This window comes from Canis lupus, chromosome 16, assembly GCF_003254725.2.
Source record: "Canis lupus dingo isolate Sandy chromosome 16, ASM325472v2, whole genome shotgun sequence".
Taxonomy (NCBI): Eukaryota; Metazoa; Chordata; class Mammalia; order Carnivora; family Canidae; genus Canis; species Canis lupus.
The window spans coordinates 6,990,166-7,000,995 of record NC_064258.1 but is presented as its reverse complement, the minus strand read 5'-3'; the positions used below and the strand labels follow the sequence as shown (position 1 = coordinate 7,000,995).

General features: G+C 44.5%; 1 gene segment (V, D, J or C); it reads left to right on the top strand.

Moving 5' to 3' along the window:
• Positions 1–1,138: 1,138 nt before the first annotated feature.
• On the top strand, positions 1,139–2,041 carry LOC112650978 (T-cell receptor beta chain V region E1-like). The segment is given in 2 exon segments: positions 1,139–1,400; positions 1,665–2,041. Coding segments are annotated over 2 exon segments (453 nt in total).
• Positions 2,042–10,830: the final 8,789 nt, after the last annotated feature.

Genomic DNA, 10,830 nt, shown 5'->3' with positions numbered 1-10,830 from the left:
TTAGCTATGTTGGAAAATTATGTGAGCTTGTGATTTTCATCTCAGCTGATGACTAAAGGAGAGATAAAGAAAGGAAGATAAATGCTGCCATTAATATTGTCATATGTAAATTGAATTGGCAATTTACCACTGCAGTGACGGAAGCCAACTCTCACTAAGCGCTCAACCTGTGCCAAACTCTATTCCAAGAATTTTTCTTGTGTGAATCTATTTACTCTTATGAAATCATTATTATCTCCATCTTATAGATGGGGAAACTGAGTCCCAAGGCCCCAGCGCTAGGTAGTGCCAGCACTGGGCGTTGTCAGGAACTCTCTCCCCAGAAGTAGAAGAGAAAGAAAGCAGTCTTATCATTGAATAAGCATTAAACCAGAATATGATTCACATCCCAGGCATTCCATGGGGATATTGCAAAAGCAGAAATCCCAGCCTTTCATATGGGCCACCAGACACAACCCATTACATACACGTTCTTGAGATAGAGTGATAACCAGTCCTCAAATAAGAGGACTGGACAGGACATCCTGGAGTCACTTGCTTACTGGGGGGCTGGGGGGGTGTCCATCTGGGTTTGTTAATTTGCTCTACCCAAAGGACAAGCAATCTTGCCACGTCTTTACAACAGGGCATCATTTTGCAGCTTAACTCTACATTAAGTGAGGTTCATTTTGATGTTTGCATTTCAAAGAGATGATTGCAGGTCCTGGAGAAAAACATTTCTGGGTGATTTACATATATTTCAAAGAGAGAGAACTTGAAATTATAAGTTTTCTACAGTAAATCCTCTAAAGAAATGGGTAGGAGGTAAGTCTCTTCCCTTATTTTCAACAGGGAAAAATTAAGTCTCTAATGTTTAGTGTATTAGTTGCCCTTAGAGAGGCGACTCTCTAAAGCCCATTGCCTACTGCCCAGCCTCTATGTGTGAAATGCATGGGCGGGGGGGGGGGGGGTGGAGAGGTCTTTGCTCAATCTGCCGGCCTGCTCGCTTGCATTGAGATGTTGGAATCCCTCGAAAAGGTTTGAGGCACAGATTCAGAACCACTAGTGTCTGTGTTCAGAATCTCTGGGACACGGTGGTGGAGAGGGTGCAGGGCCACACAACCTCACTGAGGCACTCAGTGAATATGGGGAGTGTGTGCCTGCCTGTGTGAGGGCTGTTGGCAGGCAGAAAGCAGGGAACGTCAGGGGGCTTGAACCTCAGTGAGAAAATGAGACAAACTGTCACGTTTCCTGGAAAAGCCACTCCCTCTTGAGTTTCAGGCCTAGTGTCAGCTGCTCACGGCCACCTCATAGACCTGGATCCGGCTCTCCGGGCTGCTGCCCGATGCCCTGCTGGCGAAAGTGTGGGCCAGGGAATGGGACTGTTTTCCATCCTGTGGGGCTGGGTGCTCATGGCTACCGTGAGTACAGGTCAGATGCCAGGCAGAAAAAGCCACTCCACGGGTTGAGGGAGGGCAAGGACTAGTAGGCACAGAAGGTTTTGCTCTCTGATTCCAGGCTTGCTGAAGCCCTCCCCGGCATAGCACCCCTATAAGAAAGTATTCCTTCCGTTTCCAGGAGTCTCCTATTGGCATTGCTCATGGGCCCCCCTCTTTGGGATTTGGCTGGTTATTTGAGGAGTTACTGCTACCCTGGGGACCTTTACCCTGGCCTGTGTTTTTCAGATGCCACTGCAAGCCTGGTGGAGCAAAGGCCCCGCTGGGTCCTGGTAGCTCGTGGGCAGGCTGAAACCCTGCACTGCATCCTGAGAGATTCCCAGTACCCTTGGATGAGCTGGTACCAACAGGATCTCCAGGGGCAACTGCAGGTGCTGGCCACTCTGCGGAGCCCCGGGGACGAGGAGCTCGTATCCCGTCCTGGAGCAGATTACCGGGCCACGAGGGTCAACAGCACGGAGCTGAGGCTGCACGTGGCCAATGTGACCCAGAGCAGAACCCTGTACTGCACCTGCAGTAAAGACACAGTGATAAACTCCCCTTGGACAAGTGAATACAAACCATCCTGGGTTGCCAGCCACAGACCCAACCTCCTCCTCCTCTGACCTGACTCCTCCTCCGCTCCCCTACCTCCTTCCTGTTGCCTCTACTCTACAAGCAGACACTTCCTACTGCTTGCCCATAGCCCTTTTGGGGAACGCTCTGGCTGCCTAACACAGAGATTTAACCCCAGGCTCTGGGGGGCTCCGTTCCGGACCTGGCTCTGCCACTTGAGAGCTTTGGGAAAGACTTTATCTCCCTGAATCTTGGTTTCTGTGCCTGTAAAGTACAGGCGGTAACTCTACCCAGCTCAGAGGCTTGCTGTGAGGATCAAAGGGCATGATTCTCCACAGTTGGCCTAGGTAACAAGCATTTGGGGTTTAATACCAGTATCAAAGCCCGCAGGGGTGCTGGAAAGAAACCTGGAGAAATTCTGGAAGCTCAGAAAGGAGGAAGAAGGAGTATCTCAGTGTGTAGCCCCTCACTCACACCCCTAAACACCCACTTTTCCAATAGATCCCCATACTCAGTGCTTACCACTGCCTAGACGTCTGACTCACTAACCTCAAGTTGATCTTTTTAAAAGTAAGATCCTCACAGAGGGGGCCTGACCTAGAAAGGACCACGGTCTGGGTCCATGGTGAGGGCTCACCAAACATTGACCAAAAAGCCATGGCTCAGAACTGGGTCTTGCCTTCAGCTCAGGTCATGATCCTGGGGTCCTGGGATCAAGTCCCGCATTGGGCTCCCCGCAGGGAGCCTGCTTCTCCCTCTGCCTGTGTCTCTGCCTCTCTTTCTCTGTGTCTCTCATGAATAAATAAATAAAATCTTAAAAAAAAAAAAAAAGTGGGCCTACCACCTGAGCAAGGCCATACACAGAGTGAGGGGTGGAACAAGGAGACGCAGATCCCAGAAGCAGCAGGCAAGAGCACTGCGGGTGAGAACCCTACAGAGATGGGAGGTGGCAGGCGGCTGTAGCAGTGCCACTCCGCTGCCAGGTAGGAGCATCTCTATCTCAAAGCAGATGAGCAGGTAACCGGGGTGCAAGGTGGGAGAGAACGAGAAGACATTCAATGCTGGGTCTCTGGTGGCCATCTGGGTGGCTGTGGCCCAGAGCTACAGGCAAGCACTTTCCTCTCCGCTTGTGGAGAGGGAGGAGTTTTGTCCACCAGGGGGAACCATCTGCCCATAGTTTTCCATGCTCTGCTCTGCCTGGGCCTGGCCTGACTCAAAGGTGTTGAGTCTTCTCTTGGCACCCCTACTCAGCTGTTTGGGTGACCACCTGCCCAGCTCCAGAGGACAAGAGTGATGGGGAGTAGGTCTAGAGCCTGGTACAGCGTCCAGAGACATTTGGATACCTGTGTTCTCTCCTCCCTCCGGGAAGGGTACCTCTGTTGAAAAGGCCCTCATCGGGAGATCCTTGAAGATCCTCGGTCTAGAGATCACCAAGAGGCTGTTAGATACAGAGATGGCAGGGCAGAGAGGCCTGGACCACCTACTCTTTAAAAAAAAAAATATATATATATATATATAATATTTAATTTAGATATATACTTATATAATATATATTTGGGAAAGAACATGTGGGCATGAGTGCAAGTGGGAGGGGGGAAAGGGAGACGCAGGTTCCCTGCTGAGCAGGGAGCCCACCAGGGGCTTGATCCCAGGACCCTGAGATCATGGCCTGAGCTGAAGGCAAACATTTAATGGACGGAGCCACCCAGGCGTCCCTGGACCACCTGCTCTCAAGGAAAGCTGAGGCCTCCACTAGCGGCTCTTGAAATAACTACAACCAAGTCACCTCTGTAGTGACCGAAGGCGCCAATGCTCTGATGGAATCCCTTCAACTTCTGTCCCTGAGAGTTCCCTGGAGACTTCCCAGATGCAACACTGCTCACCTGGACCATGACTATGCCTTAAGACCACTGCCAGAACCCTTGATTCCTTGATGATCAAACTAGCCCTCCTGGATTGGCAGGTGGTAAGGGTCCAAACAATGCTTTTTGATTAGATCATGCTATTCATCTGTCATTATTCAGATAGGAAATACCAGTCTATGTGGTGTAGCCTCCAGTCTGCAGGCCGCTGTGAGTGATTTGACCATGTCTTTCAGAAATATATTTAACTTCATTTTCTCGGTCAATATTTTCAAATGCCCAATTACGCAAGGACCACCATTTCTTGCTTTTTATTGTTGTTTTCATTTTATTTTATTTTTAAGATTTATTTATTCATGAGAGACATAGAGAGAGGCCGAGACACAGGCAGAGGGAGAAGCAGGCTCTTTGCAGGAGCCCGATGCAGGACTCAATCCCAGATCCCAGGATCACGACCTGAGCCGAAGGCAGCCGCCCAACTGCTGAGCCACCCAGAGGTCCCTGGTTGTTTTTATTTTAATAGGGAAATGGATAGTTGATGCCTGGGACACTTTGGACACCTTGCCTGATGTCACGTAACTAATAGTAGTATAGCCAGGACTCAGGTACAGGAATTCTGAGTCAGATCTATGACTCTCAACACCTTGTGATGCTGCCTTTTTTTGAATTGAATACATTGTCACCCTAATTAGGGAAGTGTGACATGGCAGGCATCTCTGCCTCTTCCAGAAAGGCAGCTTCCATCACATTACAGACATGGTCAGAGAGCACAGAGAAGCCCATACACGACATGGCAGCAGGTCAGATAAGTGTCCTGAAAAGACACTAAGTACCCTGCAGACTTGTCCTGGGGCTCAACAGCTCCAGATAGGAACAGATGGAATTACACTAATCACATCTAATCATTTGGAGGGGAAAGTAATATATTTTATGATTGTGTAAATTAAATCCTGCTCTGTAGTATCTCCATAGTTTGGGTGAGTTTTAAGATCATGGAACTGCAGGACTGGCGGGTGAATATACTCACCTAAGGCAGCCGTCTCTCTGTTCTCCCTTCTCCTAGGCATCCTCTCAGTTAATCGACATGCAGAGAATACCCACTCCATTTTCAGTATTTTAACAGATGTGGTGTGAATTTTCAAGAAATATGATGCATGTTTCTTCTTTGTCTTCTCCAAATTTTACCCCTCTTCTTACTTGCTTTATTCCGTCATTAAGAAGGTCCTTGGAGAGCAGAGAGCATGAGCTCAAAGTTTCACTTGCCTCTCTGAGAGGCAGAGGAGGGAAGATGAACGTTTTTGTTATAATTCAGATTCCAAACAGAAACATAGCCCATGTTTATGGCCCCTATGCCATCATTTCAGGGCCCCTGAGCAGAAGAGCAAACGTGGGCTTAATGTGAAGGTAAGGGCTTAGATACAGGTGAACTTGGGAAGAGAGAGTTGATAGTGGGTTAATAACTATTAGAGCTTCAGGATCCATGCAAGTCCTTTGAGTTTAGGCACATGTCTGTCTTTACACGCTGGTGGAGCTTGTTAAGGGTAAACTGTGATAAACTGCATAGACTGCGTTTGGTAGACAGTCCCCACATGGATTAGCAGTTCACTAAACTGAGGAGAAAGTATAGCACACTTGAAAACTTCACAAAATAACATAATAGGATTGTGAATTTAAATTTATTTTTCTACTTTTGTGGGTTCTCCTCATTATATGCAATCAGTGTTTAGGCTGTCTGAGATCATGGAAACACTTCAGAAACAGAGCAACCCTACCTGGCAATCACCTGTCTAAATGATATTATAATGGACTTACATTGCACTTATAATTTTAGATCTCTACACAAAGAAATACAATAACACTGTAAAACTGCCTCTCTGTCCTTTATGCCTAAGACTTCTCCCACACAGGCTGGGAAAGGCACAGGGGCCTGACCCCTGAGGAAAGGTATATTGGTAAATTTTATTAGAATGTTCTTTTGTGCTCTGATACAACCTGATTGATTGTGTGTGTGGACGTGAAAATAGTTTCTATCCTAATTGAAGAAAGATAAACACAGATGTAAAGAAGTGGTGACAGATTACCAGTAATCCCTTGGCAAAGATTTAAGTGCCTACCATGTTATGTGCTAAATATTATGCTTCATGTCTTACGTAAGTTATCTTATTTACTCCCAACAATCCAGAAAAGTATTATTGGTCCCATTTTAGAGATAAACTAAAATAAGACAGGTTAAATTTCTTAATTCCTTGCCTAAAGACACATAGCTACCAGCTATGGGAGTTGGGATTAAATACCAAATTGGATCCCAAACCCATGCTCTTTCAGCTGCGCTAAGCCTAAGATCATCCTTTTGAGGATCTAGAAATGAGATAAACTCACACTAAAGGGCAGATGGTAGAAATCAGAGTGAGGGGATAACAATCACAGGGAAGAGTCAGATTCTGGGCTATCAGAATCCAGACCGCAAAGCATCCTGGAGTGAAGGTGGAAGGGAAGTCAGGCAGGTGGCCAGTAGAGGGCGGCAGGCCAGGAAAACTGGCTATATGGCAGGTAATCGGCAGCATGAAGTTGTTAACAGCAAGAAGCTGGCCTCGTATGGGTTTCCAGCAACATCTGGGAAGCGTTGGGCAGAGCCCTAGGCTTAGAGGAACTGGGGAAGACAAGGTTGTCAAGACAAAGACAGCATTAATGGAACTGGGATTTTAAAAAGGTAGGGAAAGGTGGGAAGGGGGCTTCACTGCGGGAACAGAACAGAAGCCCAGTTACTAAAGCTGAGCTGTTTGGGTAGAAGAGTATACCAGCAAGTTTGGTGATGAGCTAAACTTCTTTTAACCAAGAATGGTACTGGACCCATATCTTGGGCTGCTATTGTAGATGGGGCTCTTGAGGTTATAGATGTGCCAACTAAATGCCTCAAGGTAGGGGTTTGGAGCTACAGAGAGCAAGGCAAAAGCAAATTTGGATGTACATTTTATAGTTGAAGCAAATCCTACATGTGATTTACTAACACATCATAATCTCCTTAAAAGGAACCAACAACAACAACAACAAACAACAAATCATAGACTGGGAGAGAGAGACAAGAAACATTGGTTTGATTTTAGTCAAAATAGCTGCCGGAAACCTCAGAGTGGAATAATGAAGATACCTAGGACTTCTGAGTCTTCAAACGGCCTTGGAGTGATGATCTTGGGGTTCCTTGCCAGTGTCAGACCCTAGGCCAGCTTCTCTAATTCCCATCTTTAGCTTCCAGTGGGCACCTTGATTCTACTCCAATTGTTATAGCCAGTGACTTCAAATCAAGGCTTTTTTCCACCCTGATTCCCTATTGAACAGAGCTCATTTTATGGTTACTGAAATCCTCCTGTCCTTGAAATGAATGCGTAAGAGAAAAATTACAAATTGTATGAAGTCTTGAAAGTCTCATCAATATAGTAGCTGGCATTAATTTCTGTGCACAAGTGTAGGCTCTAGCCTAATTTTCACCTTGTTTTTGTAAGACTTTGGCCATCTTCATCCTCCATCCTTAGGTAGCTTTTGGAATCATAGCTTTGCAGCCTTGAGAACAGTGGTTATAGGGGATACCCCCCCTTACTCAATGGAACAACATGCTGTCCAAATCCTAACATGTTATTATGATTGGAGGAAACTTTTGAATGACTCCCCCTATTTTCTCCACTTAAATTCTGACAACTTGAGAGAGACAAAGGAGTAAGGCAGCTGGGATGGGAAATTTCTGGCCATGTTACTTATAGAGCTGATGGAGAATATGACTTAGATACATGACAACATGGGATTCCTAAGGCTGCAACTTAAAATTAGAAAGATGTAGATTAGAAAGATTAGAAAATTAGAAAGATTCAGGATATATTGAGTGATGGAGCCTACCATATTTTCTACTAAAGACATAAAGTTCAAATAAACAAAGAGGCTGTGCAGAAGAAGTTTACAGATGTCATGTTTTCCCCTTACAGTGGCCTTTGTCCCCTGCTAAAGGGCATCTCAGATTTTAGTTTAACTTGTTTAAGGAAAATAGACAAAACATCATGTTATTATGTTCATTTGCCTCTTTTACTCTTAAAATGGAAACAAATAATATTAGCTAGTGTGTTTTGGAGCCCTTTAGAGGATTCTTTCAAGGGTTCTCCACAAAAATGGGATCCTCAGGAATGAACCTGACAGGAAGTTGAAGTTCTTATTTGACTTCTATAACAAAAAACAAAAACAAAAACAAAAAAAACCCCACTTGACAGATTTGATAATAATGGACTGATTAGGGGCTCCTTCCTAGGTCACAAGCCTCAGCTAGTTACCTTAATCGATCCAATGCTCAACTGAATGCAGGGGAACCTGATATCCCAACGAATGAACCTTGTTCTAACATTGAGCCTTCCAGCCCATACAAGATGACCTGGATCAACTTACTTGGTGACTTGTGTTCTAGGGACGAGAACATAGCTAAATTTTTTGAGATTCTGGTTCTGAATTGGTACCAATTTGTGGTGTTTGTGGTGGTGGGGAAGACTTAGAATCAGTGCTATCCTCTGATCAGAGTGGAGCTTATGAAAATTGAGGGATAAATGGATTTTTTTTTTTTACCTAAGTCTTCCCTAGAGTAATTCAATGGGGCTCTGAAACCATCTATAATTTATTTCCATAGTTCCTATGTGCACTGGCAGAGTTACAAGGGGTAAATTTTTTTTTTCTACAACTGGTTAGAGTCTGTACAATATCCCTCAGGGCTGTGAAGTGAGCTTTTGTTATAGAAAGGGCTAAGAGAAAGTTGATGGAATTTCCCCTTAGTAAATCTAAAACATCAGCACATTGGAAAGGTCAGTACTACCAGACTATACAGACTTGAAATAGGCTGGGTGATAATTTGTATTATAATGTCATTCAGTTCTTCAGTTGGCCATGTCATAAAAGAGTGGTGGGGAATGATAGTGTTTGAGTATCACATGATAAGTCCAATTATAGTGGCTGTTTCGTATGTGGGACCTTACTAGAGCAAATAAATGCAGTCTTTCACACTCAGTATGCAACTATCCGTCTGGAAAATGTATTTTTATACATTGCATTGGGAAGCTCAGAATTTAATTAGCTTTCATTTGTCAGGGACAACAGTATATTTTTACCTCCATGCTCAGGCAGTCATCATTGCTCTGCTCCTGAACCTGAATATAGTATTTAAGGAACTTGAAAATCTCCAAGCGCACCACACTGATCTGTTGTATTGATGATATCATGTTGGTAGGATGAGATGACAGGAAGTAGCAAGGTTCCTGGGTGTCTTGGAAAGACAGGTGTGTGGTAGTGGGTAGGTGATATAACTAGTGAACCTTGTGGGTATATGTTGGATTCCTCTATTGAAATGAACACATTGTTATACTTGTGCTCCCTACTATGAAGAATGATATCTGAAGACCTCTAAATTTTATAAGCAACATATATCTCATCAGGGTATCCTGCTCTGAACCATTTCATGAGTGATCTAGAAAGTTGATAGGTTAGAAAGATACTAATTCAGAAAAGACTTTGCCTCCAGCACAGGTTGAAGCACAATTGGCTGTTTCTTCGGTTTAAAACTCTGTAGATTCAATGGTTCTAGAAGTATCATTTTTAGTGTACTAAATGACACAGCAAAACCTAATAAAATCAAGATAGGGGTCCCAAAAGATGGTGGCAAAGTCATGCTCCTTTTCTCTTTTTGGGAAATAGCTTCTGGTTTGCCACTGGGGTCTAGTAGAAACTAAATGCCTGACTCCAGATCACCAATTGGCCGTGAAACTTGCTCTAGGTGGGGCCACCTGACTCTTTGTCAGTGACTGGGGTATGCTCAGCAACATTCCAGCCCCAACTCAGAGTATAAGTGGACCAAAGGGGTAAATTAGACCCCGAAAGTCCGAATAAATTGCCCAAGCAATTGCTCCAGGGAATCTTCCCTTAAGCCATACAGTGACTTCAAAGAGACTTCTTCATAAACAGTTTCTTGAGGGTGGAAAGACTTCACTGGTTGATACATTGGTACTGATTGCATGTCTACTATTATGATAATAAAACCCCTCAGAGGGATGCCCTGAAGAATCTCATTCTTCTCAGGAGACAGAAATTCAATTAACACGTCTGGTTATTTTCTTCCCTGAAGTTGAATTTCTTGGGAATGGCTTGTGGTCTGCCCTGACAGGCAATCAGAAGGGGGAAGGTGGAGGGAATGGAGATTAGCTATTTAGGGGAAAATTATGTAGTAGGATTTTTCAGGGTGAGTTTAGAGAAGGAGAATATTGTATCCCATGAGAACTCTCACTAAAATGCTTTTGATTCGGTAGACTTTAATAATCAGAGAGATAAGCAGATCTATTCTGAAGTCTTTCTTCATTCCCTCTCGTGCTTTTTAGTGGCTCCATAAACATATAGTGGGTCCAGATGGAGCATATTCAGGCTCCCTGCAAGTCTCACCATTGCTACCACCATTGCTGCAGATCCACTGTGACAGTGTCAATGACCAATCTCAGCCTTGATATAGTCTTGATGTAGTACTGTATGTACCCCAGGTACCCCCAGCAGCCCTTTTCAACACAGAGAGAATAGCTATTTTCCTCACCAAAAATGATATAGTCTAGATTTGGATTTTTCTATCCCTTGTCACCTTTCTAGCACCACCATCCTTGAATTAACTGAAACCCTTATGTACCCCACAACAAAGGAATGTATTTTCCAACCAAGGAAGTCACTGTACAGTGACAGTCGTGAGTCAGTAGGCTGATGACCATGGAATTCGGTGTCCTTGACATATGCTTCATCACCTAGAATCAACTAGCCTTATAAGATACCAGGATGAACTATTGAAATTGTAGCACCATTTTTAAGGTGGGAAACATCCCCAGAGGGTGAGGTACTCTCCTGCAAAAACCATCTGTTTATCCCATAGCTAAAATGTCAGTTAATAACACACATGAAGGTGAAGCTCTCACAATTGC